The sequence below is a fragment of the Zeugodacus cucurbitae genome, chromosome 6 (genome assembly GCF_028554725.1).
Source record: "Zeugodacus cucurbitae isolate PBARC_wt_2022May chromosome 6, idZeuCucr1.2, whole genome shotgun sequence".
Taxonomy (NCBI): domain Eukaryota; kingdom Metazoa; phylum Arthropoda; class Insecta; order Diptera; family Tephritidae; genus Zeugodacus; species Zeugodacus cucurbitae.
In genome coordinates this window covers 64,970,337-64,988,539 of record NC_071671.1, presented here as the reverse complement: position 1 = coordinate 64,988,539, position 18,203 = coordinate 64,970,337, and the positions used below count along the sequence as shown (strand labels likewise).

At 35.9% G+C, this 18,203-nt stretch overlaps 4 protein-coding genes across 4 annotated transcripts; 1 reads left to right on the top strand and 3 right to left on the bottom strand.

Annotated features, from left to right (window-relative positions):
- Nucleotides 1-5,809: 5,809 nt before the first annotated feature.
- LOC105211630 (foot protein 1 variant 1) lies at nt 5,810-8,005 on the bottom strand. The gene is made up of 3 exons (XM_054233993.1): nt 7,848-8,005; nt 7,411-7,782; nt 5,810-7,340 (listed from the first exon to the last, which is right to left on the bottom strand). Exons 1-3 carry the CDS (start codon nt 7,893-7,895, stop codon nt 5,934-5,936), a joined length of 1,827 nt encoding a protein of 608 aa, XP_054089968.1. The 5' UTR covers nt 7,896-8,005; the 3' UTR covers nt 5,810-5,933.
- A 759-nt stretch (nt 8,006-8,764) lies between these two features.
- LOC105211629 (uncharacterized) lies at nt 8,765-10,113 on the bottom strand. Its single transcript, XM_011183152.3, has 3 exons — nt 9,955-10,113; nt 9,519-9,887; nt 8,765-9,446 (listed from the first exon to the last, which is right to left on the bottom strand). The coding sequence occupies exons 1-3, from the start codon at nt 10,006-10,008 to the stop codon at nt 9,066-9,068; spliced, it is 804 nt and encodes a 267-aa protein (XP_011181454.1). The 5' UTR covers nt 10,009-10,113; the 3' UTR covers nt 8,765-9,065.
- Nucleotides 10,114-14,621: 4,508 nt separating this feature from the next.
- LOC114803934 (uncharacterized) lies at nt 14,622-16,703 on the bottom strand. The gene is made up of 3 exons (XM_054233517.1): nt 16,680-16,703; nt 16,102-16,620; nt 14,622-16,031 (listed from the first exon to the last, which is right to left on the bottom strand). Exons 1-3 carry the CDS (start codon nt 16,701-16,703, stop codon nt 15,327-15,329), a joined length of 1,248 nt encoding a protein of 415 aa, XP_054089492.1. The 3' UTR covers nt 14,622-15,326.
- Nucleotides 16,704-16,768: 65 nt separating this feature from the next.
- On the top strand, nt 16,769-17,194 carry LOC128922565 (cathelicidin-B1-like). Its single transcript, XM_054233516.1, has one exon. It carries the CDS (start codon nt 16,769-16,771, stop codon nt 17,192-17,194), a length of 426 nt encoding a protein of 141 aa, XP_054089491.1.
- The last annotated feature ends 1,009 nt before the right edge of the window (nt 17,195-18,203 follow it).

The window sequence follows — 18,203 nt, the reverse complement described above, 5'->3', positions numbered from 1 at the left end:
TTCGAAAATGGGCAAAATCGGACAACTGCCTGACCACGCCTACAAAATGGCAATAACCGAAAACATATAAAGAGCTATAACTAAGCCATAAATTAAGCTATTGAAGTAAAATTTGGTATGAAGGATAATCTTTATAAGATCTTTATAAGATATACCTAAGGAACCAAGAAAGATAGCGAAATAAAACTTTACAGAAATACTGTATAATCTGTGGCATTACTTGTGAAAAAATTTACGAAATCAGACTACAACTCTTCAATGCCCCATATATCGAATACGAAGAACTTTGTGCCTTATGTTAATTTTTCACCGAAAATATCGGCAAATCTCTTAGATATCTTAATTTAATTCAGGGGAAATCGTTTTCTTCTAATAGTGTGTCTCTGTACCAGAAATGGTTAAAATCGGTTCATAACTTCCTTTAGTTCGCATATAGCTAATTATAGGATTTTCCAAATTACGATGGGCTTAATAGCTTATAAATCGGTTAATATGAAAATTAGCCAAATTAAGCATATATATCAGATATAATGTATGTTGGTGATGAAAATGGGTGAAATCGGTTCAGGAATTACCTTAACCCTAATATAATATATATGATGATTTTCGTTTTTCTATTGGACTTTCTGCCGAATATATGGGTCAAATTGTGTGTGATCTTAATAATAATAATAATATAGCAATAAATTGCGAGAGAAATCTTTGGTTGCACCCGAACTTAGCCTTTCCTTACTCGTTTTAATTGAATTTATTTTTGTATTGACATTCCATTATTAATCAAAATAGAGAGTTTCGTTACATAATATTCTCTCTCTGCACTAAGTAAGCACTATTCCACATGTGCATTACAAACAACATTTTATTTAATTATGATTTCTGTAAATAGTATTGACTGCACTAATTGGCAGCTGCTCATTGGCGACACCGAAGTTTCACTTTATTTTTGATAAATAAACCCACATGCGTCATCATCAAAGAAGTGCATACAAGGGTATCAGTTATGTAGGAGTACCTAAACACCCATTTAATTAGAACTTGCTATTAAAAGAGTAAATATTTTGCTTGAGCTGCAAGGAAATTAGTATCAGTCATGTGAGAAGGTGCAGTGTGTTGACCGCTAGTTGAGTACGAAAAATTAAATTGCGTATCTATGAAAGTAGCTATGGTAATGCTTCTTAGTATAACAGGTGCTCAAGCTTTTGTTAAGAAAAGTAAAAAAAATAGCAAAAAAAAAATAAAATAAATTAAGAAAACATTTTATCAAATTATTTACACAGTTTTTAAAAAATATTTTATTGTTGGGAAAATTTTTTGATTACACATAAATTTTTAACTCTATCTATATTAAAGCGTGCGCAATAAATACGAACTTGTTTAGCACGTAATTATTTCGAAAAATGTTGCTTTTAATAAAACTGAACTGAACATGCACACAAGCATTTCCATGGCATAGATGTCGTATAGCATATCCTAAATGCCATGGTTACGTGCCCACCTGCAACGGATATAAGCTCATCAAGTGCATACGCTTCCATGCGCATTGCTCACTCTCGCTATAGCGCGGCAACTGAATATGCCAGCATACATACATACATATATAGCAGTCCCCACACAACCTGAGTTACACATTGACTACCTGCCACACTGTATGCACGAGCTCATGTGCGTATGTGTATGTGAAGTGAGTATTTGTATGTTTGCCTGTGTGTTGACAGCAAATCCTACTAGCTGTTTATATGATAAGTGACATTAATTCGTTATGATCGCATTCGCTCAACTGAGTAGCGGCTGCGTTGACGCTGACAATTTCCGCAACAGCTGTTGTTGTGTATGGTAAATCAGCTAAAGTGAAAGCAGACACCGCAGACAGCTTGTTAGATATTAGCATTTATTTAAAGGCGCCTACACATATGTGTGTGTATGTATATGCTTGTAATTGTGATTGAAAGCGAATGTGCCGACTTTAGCAATGAGTAAATATGTAATCTTTTAATATTTTCTGCGACGCGAAAAGAGCTGCGGTCGAAATGTGCAAAGCGGAGGTGTAAAGCCGCACAAAACTAATAATGTTGAGGGTGTAAAAGAGAGTTCGAAATGTGATCGTGTGGAGCTGGACTTAAGCTCTGCTTTGTCTTTTGTATAAGTATAATTTATCTTCTGTAAAGAAGTTTCACATTCAACTCCTGAACTAGAAAGTAGCTCGTTTGAGTCTGTTTAAAGCACAATGTTCCGAACCGGAAATGAAAATTTTTGTGCGACTCGAAATACTGCACCAAATCATCTCTTATGGAGAAGGATCTTTACCTATTATTTCTTAGATGGTTATTACTTAGTGATACAATGTTTCTGAAATACACCGAGCTTTACCGAAAGTTCCTCTAAAGCTCAGTAACTATAATTCATTAAAAAGGAATGCAGGCATAGATATGTACAGAGTGTTTTTTAGAGATTAAGAGAAGTTTCAATAACCCCTTCGTCTGAATTGTCGACCTTTTCTTTGTAAAGCAAACATGGTCATAAATGACTCTGTTTTAGAAAAAGGTAAGGAATAAGCTAGTTTCGGGTTCATTCAATTTTGTCATTTGTAATTCTGAACTGTCCAAACATAACTGAAATATGGAAATATATATTCCAGAGCATAGTTAAGCAAGGAAAACTTACTTTAAGAAATAATTCAGATCTTTAACCTATTACTACTTCGGCTATTATCGGCTAAACAGTATCTACGCCAATTACACTAACCTACAGCTACAGCGCTGTAAGATCTAACTATATGGAAAATGTATTCGACTTATATATGTTCAAGTCAATATATGTATTCAAGGTGAAACAAGAAAAATCGGCTGTACCGAAGCATTTCTTTTAGAGACTATGTGTTTATTTCTATGAACAATAACTCACACCAAATTTCGTGAAGATATGTAGTAAAATGCGGAAGTTTTCCATACAAGCCCTTGATTCCGATCGTTCAGTTTGTATGGCAGCTATATGATATAGTGATCCGATATCGGCAGTTCCGACAAATGAGCAGCTTCTTGAAGAGAAAATAACATCTGCAAAATTTCAAAATGATATCTTAAAAACTGAAGGACTAGTTCGTATATATATAGACGGACAGACAGACGGACATGGTTAAATCGACTCAGCTCAACATACTGATCATTTATATATATACTTTATAGGGTCTCCGACGCTTCCTTCTGGGTGTTACAAACATCGTGACAAGCTTAATATACCATGTCTGTTCAGGGTATAAAAACAAAAACTTGGAAAATGTGAAATTTTTAAAAGCTATTAATAAAGGCTACTAAAATATAAAATTTATCGCCGATATCATAAATTTAATCGCAAATATAATACAATTTTAGATTGTCGGGAATTTTAAGCAGCAAATTGATTTTTGGTGCTACCGCACCTGACTTATCGGCGCTTATCTAAACAATAGGCGACACGCAAGCTACTAGTATACTATACCCAATTATACCATACGTTTGTATTTTAATCATTAAATTTATGTTCTTCATAAATTGACATTCTCAAGTGTTTCTTAAGAACTGCTAAGTATTTTAGGGCTACAGTAAATTTATGTTCAGAAATTTTTTTTAACTCAAGTGGCTACCTACTGTATATACCAATAAAAATCCATTAATAGTAAGAGAGCTGAAGCCGCTGGAAACTGTTGCTAAATTGATGTCAAATGCTGGAATGGATAATAATGGATGTCATGGCACATTAAAATAAATTTACAATATAATATATATATTTTATTAATAATTTATTAATTTTAATGAATAAAGGATAATTTTTTATAAATAAAACAGTGAAAGTTAATTAGTTGACGCCTTATCAAATATACTACTTATCTATTCATATCACTATTCTGTTCTACAATTATTATAAGAATTTAATTCGGAGCGGTGTAGATTTCCATTATTATATTTACATATATTGACAGTTACTTGAAGTAGTTTGCGAGTGAAATAATGAGTGTAAGATAAGATATGATTTTTAAGTGATCTGCATTGGAGCAAATAATAAACTATTGATAATAGGTATAGTTGAGATTTTAATGAATTGAAATCATTTATAAATAATAAATAAAAATGAAATTTATATACGCATTTTGTAAACCTGCTAAGATAAAGAAAAACTAGTTAGCGAACCTAGCTAACCTTTGGTAATGCTCGGAGCAGTTGAGAACCCACATCGTGACTGCGAAAATATATTATTAGGTCTACAACTTTGCTTTCGCCGTTTTCCAATAGATGTCTCTAGGGTCAATCACTGGTCGATTAAATCGATTAAATCGTTTTATATCGATCTTGGACATTTTTGTCAACATTAATCCGGGAAATTTTGCTTTTATTTTTTAATTCCAAGAAAAGTGCGGCTGAAGCTCATCGCATGCTTTCGGATACGTACGGTGAGGCTGTCCTAAGTGAAAAAAAAAACTTAAATTTACAAAAAAACGGAGGCAAAGTTGTAGACCTATTATTTTATTATACTAAGTGCCATATATTCGGCGTTTTATTGGTATTTCCATTACTATCATTAATAATTTGTAATAAACGCATTTACCTTTATGGTCAACTAAAAGGAGTTACTCATTCGAATATCGGCTCTATCGTGTCAAGTTTGTTCAAATATTTACAGTTACATAAACGGCATGGCAAAACCGTTCAATAAATTAGAATTGCTTTGATATGTTTACTTTATTAGTTCTTTTTTTGCTATATTAATATTTGGCAAGTAAATTGATTCCAGACATAATAAATTAGCACTGACCAATATTGTGGAAATACCTGACGATTTCTTATCAGTGAAAATATCAGCAACGGCTATTTGTTTCCGAAACCTTAAGTGGAATTGGCGATAAGGTATGAAAGCATAAACATTCGGAAGTAGAACTTTCAATTATTGCAAACTCAAAACAACTGTACGGTTTTCTTATCTCAATAATATGATTGAAGCAAATTACCCACATCCGGTTCGTAACGGTCAACAAGTGTGGCATTAAGTGGGTTCGAGGGGTGCCAAGTGGGTTTTACTTAGACGGAAATTAGAAAGCTGTCTGATTAATAGCTGAAATATTTTTATATAATTGTTGAACTATTCGAAGTTGTGCTTGCATTGTGAGTGGGTTTATATAAATTTCTATCTAACTAATTTAACTAATATCTAACTAATTTTCAGGCATTAAATTTTTCTTTTGAAAACACCACTTGACGTCATTTGTAGACGTTTCTTTCTGATAATTAGCATGGCTTACATAGAGGTCTGGGATTTCAGAAAAATTAACTGTAGTAACTAATATCTCGGGGTTGGATCCCCTGAACTAGGTTATTAATATAGATCGATTCTGCGAAGATTAGTAGTAGAAATAGAATTTATGAACGAAAACTTCGCCTAACGGTTGAGACCTGAATTTCAGGACAGCGATTTTATCGCATCAAGTTGTTGACTGATTTATACTGGTTTAATATGGGTCCAGCGCAAGCATATTGGAAATGGAACCAATCGATTTGTTAGTCTAGCGTTCTGTTCGCGAATTTCACATCTTGCCATATTAAACGATAACATTGTAAACATTAAAAGATTTTATCTTTATCTCTTATCTTTATCTCTTATCATTGGAAAACGGAGGACTAGGTCACTGCCTGGCCCACTTAGAGCTTATCGAAATAATGGGGTTATACCTTTGTTAACTCGAGTTATTTCTATTTCAAATAACACCATCATCACCAACATTTTACACCGAACTACATTGTCAAATTAATTTTTTCCTCAGTATAAAATGGTAAATAACATATTACTTTTTTTAATTTATTTTTGATTTATATTTATTTCTTCAAAAATTCTAGATAGCCATTTGGCTTAGAATTGTTACAGTTTTTCTTAAAGAACTGCTAAACTATATGCATATTTAATGACGACTAATGGAAAATATTTTCAATCTTGTGCCAGATTTTTCTCCCCCAAGGCTGACTTCCAATTTCAGCATTGCTTTCAGTAGTCACTGAAATTTGTGTACTCTCTGTTGTATTGAGTGATGCCTGGGTACTATTTCCATCAGAAGTTGTGTTCCATTGAGGTGTTGCTTCAGTTGTGTTCCACTGTGGTGGGGTCCAGGTCGAATTCCATTGTGGTGGTGCCCAAGTTGAGTTCCACTGTGGTGATGCCCATGTTGAGTTCCATTGTGGTGGAGCCCATGTGGAGTTCCAGATCGGTGGTGCCCAAGTACTATTCCAATTAGGTGATGCCCAAGTTGAGTTCCATTGTGGCGGAGCCCAAGTTGAGTTCCACTGTGGTGGTGCCCAAGTTGAGTTCCATTGTGGTGGAGCCCATGTGGAGTTCCAGATCGGTGGCGCCCAAGTAGTATTCCATTGTGGTGGAGCCCATGTTGAGTTCCATTGTGGTGGTGCCCAAGTACTATTCCAATTAGGTGGTGCCCAAGTTGAGTTCCATTGAGGTGGAGTCCAAGTAGTATTCCATTGTGGTGGAGCCCAAGTTGAGTTCCACTGTGGTGGTGCCCAAGTTGAGTTCCAGATCGGTGGCGCCCAAGTTGTATTCCATTGTGGTGGAGCCCATGTTGAGTTCCATTGTGGTGGTGCCCAAGTACTATTCCAATTAGGTGGTGCCCAAGTTGAGTTCCACTGTGGTGGTGCCCAAGTTGAGTTCCATTGTGGTGGAGCCCATGTGGAGTTCCAGATCGGTGGCGCCCAAGTTGTATTCCATTGTGGTGGAGCCCATGTTGAGTTCCACTGTGGTGGCGCCCAAGTAGTATTCCATTGTGGTGGAGCCCATGTACTATTCCAATTAGGTGGAGCCCATGTTGAGTTCCACTGTGGTGGTGCCCAAGTTGAGTTCCATTGTGGTGGCGCCCAAGTAGTATTCCATTGTGGTGGAGCCCAAGTTGAGTTCCACTGTGGTGGTGCCCAAGTTGAGTTCCATTGTGGTGGCGCCCAAGTAGTATTCCATTGTGGTGGAGCCCAAGTTGAGTTCCACTGTGGTGATGCCCAAGTTGAGTTCCATTGTGGTGGAGCCCATGTGGAGTTCCAGATCGGTGGCGCCCAAGTTGTATTCCATTGTGGTGGAGCCCATGTTGAGTTCCATTGTGGTGGTGCCCAGGTTGAGTTCCATTGTGGTGGAACCCATGTAGGTCTCACTACTGGCGGTTGCGTAGAATTGTTCGAACTATTAATTGAAAGGCATCGTTCATATTTTGTGGCAGCTTTTGCCAATTTGCGCAACATTTGTTGCAGTTTAAAACCTAAGCAAACTTGCTCACTGTGAGGTATATCTTCCGAAACAGAATTCAGTTCTCGGAATAGTTGGGAGATCTGCAAATAAAAGAAATGTTTCGTATAATTATAGCCCTTTATCTCCAACGCGGCATTCAAAATCACTTACCAAATTGGTGTAGCATTTCACTTCAGCGCTGGTTGAGAACTCCACCGAGCACTGTTGAATGCCTTCCAAGAATTGTTGCTGTATTTGCTCAACTCCATACAACTTCATATAAATTTCCATCAGGAAGTTATTGATTCGCACACAGTTCCTAATGCCATAGCCACCAACATACATAATACTTTCCACTTGTCCGACATATAAATCGGCGCATACTTCCTGCAGTATGTCCTGATCTATGGTATTACTTATGGATAATTCTTTGCGTTGTGTCGGATTGAATATCGCACCGAATAGAGTTTCGGCATTCTCCTTTAATATTTTGGCACCTTCAGGGATTTCTGATTCGTTATTCAGCGGCAGATAACCGCAAACCTGTAAAATGGGTTAGTATTACTAATGTGCTCCTTCGCAAAATACATCGATTAGCTTGAACTTACACTTTGCAGCAGCAGACAGACTGCTAGCACTTTCCATGCACACTTCATCGTTCGTTCTGTTAATTTCTTGTTGAAATTCAGCTTTTTATATATAATTATTAAATAACCGCTTTATCACAAGCACTTTCAAACTATTTTATTTTTAACAGAGATAACACCCTCGAATAGTAGGCACATTAGAGCACTGTGATAAGCAAAATAACGGTAACAACAATTGCAAAAACACAAATAAATACGATGAATAATGTTACTTTGTGGAAATCCCTAAATAAATAAAATTCTGCTTTTTGTTTTGATTTCGTTTTGCTGTCTCTTATCACTTGTGGAGCACTTCAAGCAGCAAAAACAGTTAATAATAGTAAATAATTTGAGTTTTTGTGCTTTTGCATGAAAGTGTCATGACTTTCTCGGCTTATTGAATAATTATAGGAAGTTGGCACGTGTTTGCATGAGTGTGTATTTTCACAATGATTGCAATTTTTTTTGGAGGACGTCAATTACATTCTTCCGATAGTAAGCCGTGGGCCGTATAGCGCTAAGGGTGTTTAAATTTATTGCATAAACTTATTTCCACACCTGTGCTCACCACATTTATTTCCTAGAATTTCTCTTATCTGTTGGTTATCGAAATCTGAATATTTATGTATATGAATTTTTTAAGGTTTTGTTTATTCCTTTTCTAAATTTTATTTTTGACACGAAAATAAATTATACTTAATATACAGGTGTCAAAATTATCAGGAAGATGAAATTAGTTGATTTCCAGTTCTAGGAATTGATATTGTTTTGAGATCATAAATTAAAGTCACACATTTGTGATCGTAGAGGAAGATAATGTCCAGAAAAATATACTATAGATCAAAAGACCCTTCAGATTATTAGCTGTATCTAACGGAATAAGTTTTCAGAGTTCTATATTCTTTACTAAAAGTGATATATTTTATTTTTCGGAGCGTGATGAGTATAAACTACTACAAAACGGCTATGAACTTTCGTAAAACTCTAACACATTGCCCTGGTTTACGCAAAAAATAAACGATATTATCATTTTCAGTATTAGTATGTAGTATGGGTTAATATATAGAGGTTTCTGTGCAATTTTACCATTCAAATTCAGAATTTGCATCGATACTCAACAGGAAGAGTGAAGGAAGGAAGAAGCGCGGAGATGTTTAGTCGGTAGTTGTTGCTGTTGTGCTCACGGAGGAGTCTGTTGTATCAGAGGAAGTTCCACACGCCGACAGTCGTTGTTGCATCCGAGGAAGTTTGCGGTTCTGATGACGAGACGTCGATAGTCGTTGTTATATCAGAGGAAGTTGGTGGTTCTGATGACGACACGCCGACAGTCGTTGTTGTATCTGAGGAAGTTTGCGGTTCTGATGACGAGACGCCGACAGTCGTTGTTGTATCTGAGGAAGTTTGCGGTTCCGTTGTTGTAGATGTTGCAGATTCTGGGAATCTCGCTAAACATTTTTGCAATCTCTGAGACACTCTAGCTAATTTTTTGTCAAGCCTTTTTAACGCCTTTAATATTATTGGTCTGAAAATGTAGCCATGGCTTTGGTTTGCTGTAGCAATTTCTTGGAACAAATCGGTAATCTAAAATGGATATTTGCATTAATGTATCAAGAAACATTCATTATTCAATCTTTATGATGACGACACACTTACCACCCTCTCGTAACAATCGAATCTTTCAGGGGATTTCCCAAGTATGCTACAGCGATTTATGTTCTCAACGAATTGTTCTCGCAACTGATCTACATTGGTAATATGCAGACCGCCTTCCGTTATTTTTACTGCACGACGTATAGCTTTTCCAGCATAAGCAACTGCAATTAGAGCATAACTATTGTGCGCGTTAATGCATCCTTGAGCATTGGTAATCGGTCCAACCGATACGGCCGGAAATTCACTGGGGTTAAAAATTGCTGTAAATAGATCACCCGCAATGGCTGGAATATAGGTATCGGCTGGATGAGTATGCGGAGGACGCTGAGGAGTATGATGCGGAAGACGCCTGTGTGCGCTGACGGATACCTGAATATATAAATTAATTCGTCTTATTTTTTCGGAAAATTTACATTTCCTTAATAGTTTCACTTACCCTATTGTCTAGGAGCACGAATAATACTGCGGTTAATGCCAACACAACTTTCATGTTGCTTACTATGGGTGTTACTACAAGTATTCAAGTGCAGTTCGTAGCCTTTTAAATGATTTTCTCAATGCATTTTAATGAATTTTTCTGAATACAATTATTAAGATAAGTATTATTAAATTTCACCCTGTAAATATTTGTCTTGCCTTAAAGATAATAGTCGAGATAATAAGGGTTATAATTTTCATCAAGCCCATTAATGTAATTAACCCTTGTTAATTACGGTGTTGGCCTTAAAGACGATCAGCTGTTGTATACGAGAGACAAAGTCTTGAAGCTTCGAAAGCCATTAGAGATTTCTCGTCATTCAGAAATTTGACGATTCTATATATATATATATATCATATCAATAAATCTGCTGATCTAAGTGGAATATTGATCGGACCTAGCAATATTTCCTCTATATGGTTACTTATTAACATTATTCTGAATCTCAAGAGTTTCGTTAGGAATACAATAGACAATTTCAAAATTACGTCAATTTTTCTCATTTTATTAGAACAATACTTTATATTAGTAACATCACTCAAGGGTTAATATTACCGTAATTAGCAAAATGTAAAGAGTTACGACACATGTTTTGCGTTTAACATATAGTAAAGAAATTCCACATCTATTTATATATAAAATCTGTTGATTGTTATATTGCCACCTGGTGTTCCAGGTGCTCGACTACAACACATTGAATGTGAGTTCAAAAGCTTAGAAATTATTTTAATTTTTATTTACAGGTTACAGAGAGAGTTTATTTTGACCAAGAAGAGACATATCTCAAAATTCGTCAGACGGATGTTTTCAAAATAATCATCACAAATTAGAGCAGAAGCTTGGCCAAATGTTTCTTTAAAGTGTCGGTTCCTCAAGGCATCATTAAACTCTGTGTATTATCATAAACCTTTATAAGTACTAAACTTTTATAGTAAGTGCTTAATAACCAGAAAGTTGTAAAAATAGTTCCAGCTAAACATAGTAATTTTTTTATACTCTCGCAACAAAAGTTGCTAAGAGAGTATTATAGTTTTGTTTGATATCTTAATGAAACTTGGAACACGTGTTCCTTGGCACCCTAAGAAGGTTAAGTTCGAAGATGGGCGGAATCGGACCACTGCCACGCCCACAAAATGGCGATAACCGAAAACACATAAAGAGCTATAACTAAGCCATAAATAAAGTTATGATAATAAAATTTGGAACATAGGATCGCACTATGAACGGGCACATTTCGATGTAATTTTTTTGGAAAAGTGGGAGTTACCCCGCCCTCAAATAGGTTTTTTGTATATATCTTGCAAACCAATAAACCTATATAAACCAAACTTTCTGAATTCGTTTCTTTTAGCCGTTTCCTTATACAGTCCAAAAATGAAAGAAATCGGATAATAACCACGCCCACCTCCAATACAAAGGTTAGGTTGAAAATGACTAAAAGTGGTTTAACTCACTAACGAGAAACGTCAGAAACACCAAATTTTACATAAGAAATGGCAGAAGGAAGCTGCGCTGAGATTTTTTTACAAAATGGAAAATGGGCGTGGCCCACTTATGGGTCAAAAACCATATCTCAAGAACTACTCGACGGAATTCGGTATATAATATTTTCTTTACACCCTGATGACCCTGGTGGAATATGGGCGAAATCGGTTCACAACTACGCCTACTTCCCATATAACTCAATTTTGAATCCTTCTGATTCGTTCACTTTATAATATATACATAAGGAACCAATGAAGATAGCGAAATAAAACTTTACACAAATACTGTATTTGAGCTGTGACATCACTTGTGGAAAAATTGTCAAAATCGAACCATGATTTTTCAAGGCCCCTGATATCAAACATGAAGAACTCAGTTCCTAAGGGTAATTTTTCACCGAAAATATAGGTAAATCTCTAAATAAATTGCGAGAGTATAAAATGTTCGGTTGCACCCGAACTTAGTCTTACCTTACTTGTTTTTACTAAATAGGTTTTATATTTTAATTTCACTTAGATACACCGATATTTAATGTGACTAGTCGATTAAATAAACTGTGAATGTTTTGGGTTCGGCAATACCGTTAATCCATATAGCCCTATCCGTGGTTAGGGATCAGAAAAATACAGTACATATGCCACTCGAAGCATAATATCCTGCAAGGAATCCGATAGAACAGTTCATAGGCAGGTTTGTCAGTATTCGAGTAGGTCACTTTTGGTAAATATCTATGAGTTATTCAAACTTCAAGCTAATTTTAATCAAATTAGTTTTCAGTTCCAATATTGAGTGTGGATTATCGGTCGAATCGAAGCATTCAAATGTCGCAATTTCCAAGAGACAAGTTCAAGTGTGGTAACAGACATAGTTAGAAATTTACGTTGGAGAGATAAAATCAAGAAGAGTTTGGGTTTGTTGAATAGAGATTAATTGGGCGATCTCATACTTATAGCCTTTTTATCTCTATGAAAATGCTACTTTTTTATATTTCAACATTATACATGATAAAAGAACGAAAAAAATTTCTTTCTATTATGATGATCAACTCTCACTCACAATTCGAAAACCCGAGTACAAGGCAGAATAAATGTTACATTTTTTTGAGAAAAGAAAACGCTATTAGTTTTCGAAGGATATGTAGTTCTCTTTTTTCCTATTGAAAAAATCCAGTTTATATAAGATTTAATATGCATTTCTACTCTTATTCAAATATTTCTCAACGCTATCTTTTTCAAAATCGGAATAATATATTTATAGGATCCGTATAAAAATATCCGCCAATTATTTAGCAACTAATAAACGATAAGCATTGAAGTAATCTAATTGAGGAAACTTTTGTTGGAACCGACTTTTTATGACATTTAAAGAAAGTTCTAAATAAATAAAACATTTTGCTGATAGATTTACTGTCAATTTGTTTACTATTTTATGAGTCACTGTGTTTTATCACATGGTCACGATTAGAAGAAGCAAAGAAACAAAGAAAAGTTTTATATCTACACTTATAAATATAACAATTCTCTTCAATAGTATCAGCTGTTATCATGCATTGTGTGTGTGAGTGAAGGTTGCAAGCTAAGAAGGGTCGATTTGAGCGTACAGCTGCTCTGAAAGGCGTATCGATTGTGATCGAACGCATCTGATCACCTGGAGATTATAAAACATTTGTTATAAATATTATATCTCTCGTAATTACGGACGACCTAACAGACGTGGGTAGGTAGGTTATATTGCCGCAGCGAAAAAAGTACACAATTATGATATGTACACTAGTGTGGATATAATAAAGCTCTTTTATTACGGAAATATCTTAGATTTACAATCACTGATACAAATAAAAGATTTTATTATTTATGGTTTAGATACTTTGTATACATGGATTCCGTCTCCGGAAATGATTACTGCTAGAAGGCTGCCTACTCCAGCATTGGCAACGCAAATAAGAGTTGCGGTATTCGTTAAGTATCCTTGAGCATCGGTTATCAGTTAAACAGATACGGTCGATCACTCTTTGGATTTGGAAACTGTTGTAAATAAGACACTAGCAATGGCTGGAACTGAACTGTTGTCGTCTGATGCATCGTTTGGAGAAATAGGCAAAGGGCCGTCTAGAAGAGAAGGAAAAGTGTCGTCTGGAAGAGAAGACAAAAGAAAACCAGATAAAAGATGAGACAAAGCGTCATCTGTAAGATATGGTAAACTGGGTACGTCTGCAAGAGAAGGCAAAGAGCCGTCTGGAAGATTAAAGCAATGTGCTCTACCGTAGAGAAAGTAAAGTGACGCCTGCAAGATGAGGTAATAAGGCGCCGGATACCTGAAAGTATAAATTAATTCGTTTTTATGTCTTTTTTTTTTTTGGAAAATGTTCGTTCCCATATAGTATCACTTACACTCCTGTTTAGAAACACGAATGATACTGCGGTTAATGCCAATACAACTTTCATGTTGGTTTAAGCTTCGAAAGTTATTCGAGATTTCTGGTCATTCTGAAACCCTTACTAACCCAACCAACTACCTCTTGAATAGTTTCTCTCTAGAATTTGTAGAAAAGAATATTTGGCGAACATTTTCAAAGATGACAGTCGGAAAGATTCTTTAAACTATTTGAATTTGTGATTACGTTTTTATTTCGAAATAAATAAGATTAAGAAATTTATCTAGGAATTAGACGATTCTATATCAAAGCGCATATGTACGCGATCTGACAACATTGCCTCTATATGGTTACTTAGAAACAATATTATATAATCTCGACAGTTTCATTAGAATATTGATTTCATAAATATAATTTTCATTATATTTTCCTTAAGTTATTTGAACGATTTTTACAAAACGTCACTCAAGGGTTAATATTATTGTATTAATCAAAATATAGAGTTTTTGTTTTATATTGCTATGCAGTGTTTGGAGTGCTTGTCTACTAATCGTGGAACGTGGGTTTAAAACCTTAAAAAATTGTATTTTTTATTTTCTTTACAGCGATGGGCCCTTGTCCAGAGAGTCCCTTATTAATGTTTTACTAAGAAACACTGGCCAAGTGTGGTAACAGAAAAAGTTAGAAATATACCTTGGAGAGATCAAATCGGGAAGAATTTCGGTTGGTTGGTTCCAATTGAGTCTAATCAAGAAAAATAAGGATATATAATATAGATTCAATATGCATTTTATTTCTTATTTGAATATATCAATTCGTTCGCTATTTGATCAAGATATGAGTCACTATGTTTTATCATATGTCTGCGATTAGAAAAAGCAAAGGAAAAAATAAAAAGCTCAAGAAAGTTATTATTTCTTCACTCATAAAGATAACAATTGTTGTCACCAGTATCAGCTGTTTGTGGAAGCTTTTTATTTTCTCTGTGTATGAGTGAAGGTTGCAAGATAATTATTGTCGATTTAGCGTACAGCAGCTCTGAAGGGTGCATAGATTAAACCCGTACGCATCTGATCACCTTGAAAGTTTAAAACATTATTTTTAAATATTTTATCTCTGATAATTATGATCCTCCTACGAAACGTAGGGTAGGTTATGATTAGATTAAGGTTTCTTTTTAAACGGTACATAAAGTGAATTCACCCACTTGAGTTATATGCCTAGGATATAAAGCTATCTTTTCTAAATCGGGTTAAAAGTTTCGTGTTATTTTTAATTTAAAGTAATTTTCCTCAGCCAAAATAGTGCATAAATATTATATGGATACAAGAGTTGATATGATAATGCAATTTTTTAGAGTTACAAAGAAGGAATTAAAAAGAGTGTTTATCATTTATATTATATAGGTAGTTAGTATATATGTTGGTTTTGGGAGCTTTTCAGGTTTTAGAATCTAAAGAAGGTCAGAATTCTAGGGAGACGATAGACGATGTCCGATAGACGGTAATACCGAGCCCAGCACGGAGTATATGGAATCTAATAAAATTTGTGGTTCTGTTGATGACACACTGACAGTCGTTGTTGTATCTGATGAAGTTTGCGGTTCTGTAGATGACACGCCGATAGACTGAGTTGTGCCTGAAGAAGTTTGTGGTTCTGATGATGACACGCCGATAGACGTTGTTTCGTCTGAAGAAGTTTGTGATTCTGTTGATGACATGTCGATAGACGTTGTTTCGTCTGAAGAAGTTTGCGGTTCTGTAGATGACACGCCGTTAGACGGAGTTGTGCCTGAAGAAGTTTGTGGTTCTGATGATGACACGCCGATAGACGTTGTTTCGTCTGAAGAAGTTTGCGGTTCTGTGGATGACACGCCGATAGACAGAGTTGTGTCTGAAGGAGTTTGCGGTTCTGATGTCGATGCGCCGAAAGACGGTGTTGTATCTGAAGAGGTTTGTGGTTCAGATGACGACACAACGATAGACGGTGTTATATCTGAAGAAGTTTGTGGTTCCGTTGTTGTAGCTTCTGGGAATAGCACTAGGCAACGTTGCAATTTTATATACTCTCTCAATAAATTTTTATCCAGAATTTCTAAATTTATTAATATATTTTTTCTCTCAACATAGATATAACTATTGCTTGCCGCCGCAATACTTTCGAACAAATCAGAGATCTGAAATTGACATAATATTTGTTTCACAATTTAGGAAATATTTATTATTCTATATTTATGTCCAATATACCTCCGCCTCATAACAATTGTGTCTGTCATTGGATGAATCCAGTGCGCTACAACGGCTTATGTTCGCTATGAATTGCTCTCGCAATTGACTTACATTGGCAATAATGGTTACATCGGAAATTTCAACTGCTTGAATAATGCCTACTCCAGCATAAGTAACGTCAATCAAAGTAGAAATTTGGAACGCGTTAACGCATCCTTTAGCGTTTGTAATCGGCTGAGCAGATACGGCCGGTAATTCACTAGGGTTAAAAACTGCTGTAAATAGGGTACTGGTAATGGCTGGGATATAGGTGTCATCGTTTGTTGCATAACGTGGGAGATGAGACAAAGTGTAGCCGGGAAGAGACGGCAAAATGTTGTCTGGAGCAGAAGGCAAAATGCCGTCGGGAAGAGAAGGCAAAATGTTGCCTGGAAAAGAGGGCAAAATATTGCCTGGAAAAGAAGGCGAAATGCCGTCTGGAAAATTAGGCAAGGTGTCGCCGGGAGGAGACGGCAAAATGTTGCCTGGAAGAGACGGCTAAATGTTGCCTGGAAGAGACGGCAAAATGTTGCCCGGAAAAGAGGGCAAAATATTGCCTGGAAAAGAAGGCAAAATGCCATCTGGAAAATTAGGCAAGGTGTCGCCGGGAGGAGACGGCAAAATGTTGCCTGGAAGAGACGGAAAAATGTTGCCTGGAAAAGAGGGCAAAATATTGCCAGGAAAAGAAGGCAAAATGCCATCTGGAAAATTAGGCAAGGTGTCGCCGGGAGGAGACGGCAAAATGTTGCCTGGAAGAGACGGTAAAATGTTGCCTGGAAAAGAGGGCAAAATATTGCCTGGAAAAGAAGGCAAAATGCCATCTGGAAAATTAGGCAAGGTGTCGCCGGGAGGAGACGGCAAAATGTTGCCTGGAAGAGACGGTAAAATGTTGCCTGGAAAAGAGGGCAAAATGTTGCCTGGAAGAGAAGGCAAAATGCCGTCTGGAAAATTAGGCAATGTGTCGGCGGGAGTAGAAGACAAAATGTTGTCTGGAAAAGAGGGCAAAATCTCGTCTGGAAGAGAAGGCAATGTGTCGGCGGGAGTAGAAGGCAAAATGCCATCTGGAAGATGAGGCAAAGTGTCTCCGGGAGTAGAAGGCAAAATGTTGCCTGGATAAGAGGGCAAAATCTCGTCTGGAAGAGAAGGCAAGGTGTCACCGGGAAGAGAAGGGGAAATGTCATCTGGAAGATGAGGCAAAGTATCGCCGGGAGGAGAAGGCAAAGTGTTGTCTTGAAAAGGAGGCAACATGTTGTCTGAATGAGGAAGTGAAGTGACTCCTGGAAGTTGAGGTAAAGTGCCTGCAGATACCTGAAAATATAAATTAGTTCGTTATTGAGTCAGAAAATGTACTTTTCCTTAATAGTTACACTTACACTCCCGCTTTGGAGCACGAAGAATATTACTGTTAATGCCAATATAACTTCCATTTTTGTCACTATAGGTGTCACTTTGAGTATTCGAATGAAGCTCGTAGCCTTTTAAATGATTTTCTCAATGCATTTTTATACTAATGTAAGATATAAGTTTTATTAATTTTTCCCATGTAAATGTTTGTCGTTGCTCAAAGATAATAGACAAGTTAATAAGGGTTATAATTGTGTTGATATAAAGCCTTCTATTATGTCTAATAAACTGTAAAAAAATTTATTTTTTAATAGTAAGAGTTTTAGTGTTCAGATAGTTGTAAAATATATCGTAACATGTTTGTGTTACAGCGGGGTTTTATAATATTACTATTGTAAACTTTTGTATCATGCCATTTTAGATGAAGTAACTTTATAGCGCCGCAAGATACTTTTTCAACGTACACATTTTAATGGGGCATGTGAATAGAATTCTCTGTGAACTTATTATTACGATATTGCTAGAGGTAATGCTGATCAATTCCAATTTACAGGGGTATTTCCTTCTTCATGTTTTCAGAGAAAATTTAGCGACTTTTGTTGGCATTGACTTATAATGACATTGGGAGAAAGCTCTAAGTAAGTAAATACTTGTGCTGATAATAAGTAAGTAATATCAATTTTTTCGTAATTTTATCAAGAAATTCGTCATTATGTTTTATTATATGCTCGCGATTA

Bases quoted from the DNA above. Each gene is read 5' to 3' on its own strand.
- LOC105211630 (XM_054233993.1), bottom strand. From the start codon at position 7,895: ATGAAGTGTGCATGGAAAGTGCTAGCAGTCTGTCTGCTGCTGCAAAGT. The intron at 7,783-7,847 runs GTAAGTTCAAGC...CCCATTTTACAG, and splicing joins TCTGTCTGCTGCTGCAAAGT to GTTTGCGGTTATCTGCCGCT. The intron at 7,341-7,410 runs GTAAGTGATTTT...TTTTATTTGCAG, and splicing joins TGAAATGCTACACCAATTTG to ATCTCCCAACTATTCCGAGA.
- LOC105211629 (XM_011183152.3), bottom strand. From the start codon at position 10,008: ATGAAAGTTGTGTTGGCATTAACCGCAGTATTATTCGTGCTCCTAGAC. The intron at 9,888-9,954 runs GTAAGTGAAACT...TTATATATTCAG, and splicing joins TCGTGCTCCTAGACAATAGG to GTATCCGTCAGCGCACACAG. The intron at 9,447-9,518 runs GTAAGTGTGTCG...TATCCATTTTAG, and splicing joins TCGATTGTTACGAGAGGGTG to ATTACCGATTTGTTCCAAGA.
- LOC114803934 (XM_054233517.1), bottom strand. From the start codon at position 16,703: ATGGCATTTTGCCTTCTTTTCCAG. The intron at 16,621-16,679 runs GCAATATTTTGC...GGCAACATTTAG, and splicing joins CATTTTGCCTTCTTTTCCAG to CCGTCTCTTCCAGGCAACAT. The intron at 16,032-16,101 runs GTATATTGGACA...TGTCAATTTCAG, and splicing joins ACAATTGTTATGAGGCGGAG to ATCTCTGATTTGTTCGAAAG.
- LOC128922565 (XM_054233516.1), top strand. From the start codon at position 16,769: ATGTTGCCTGGAAAAGAGGGCAAAATATTGCCAGGAAAAGAAGGCAAA.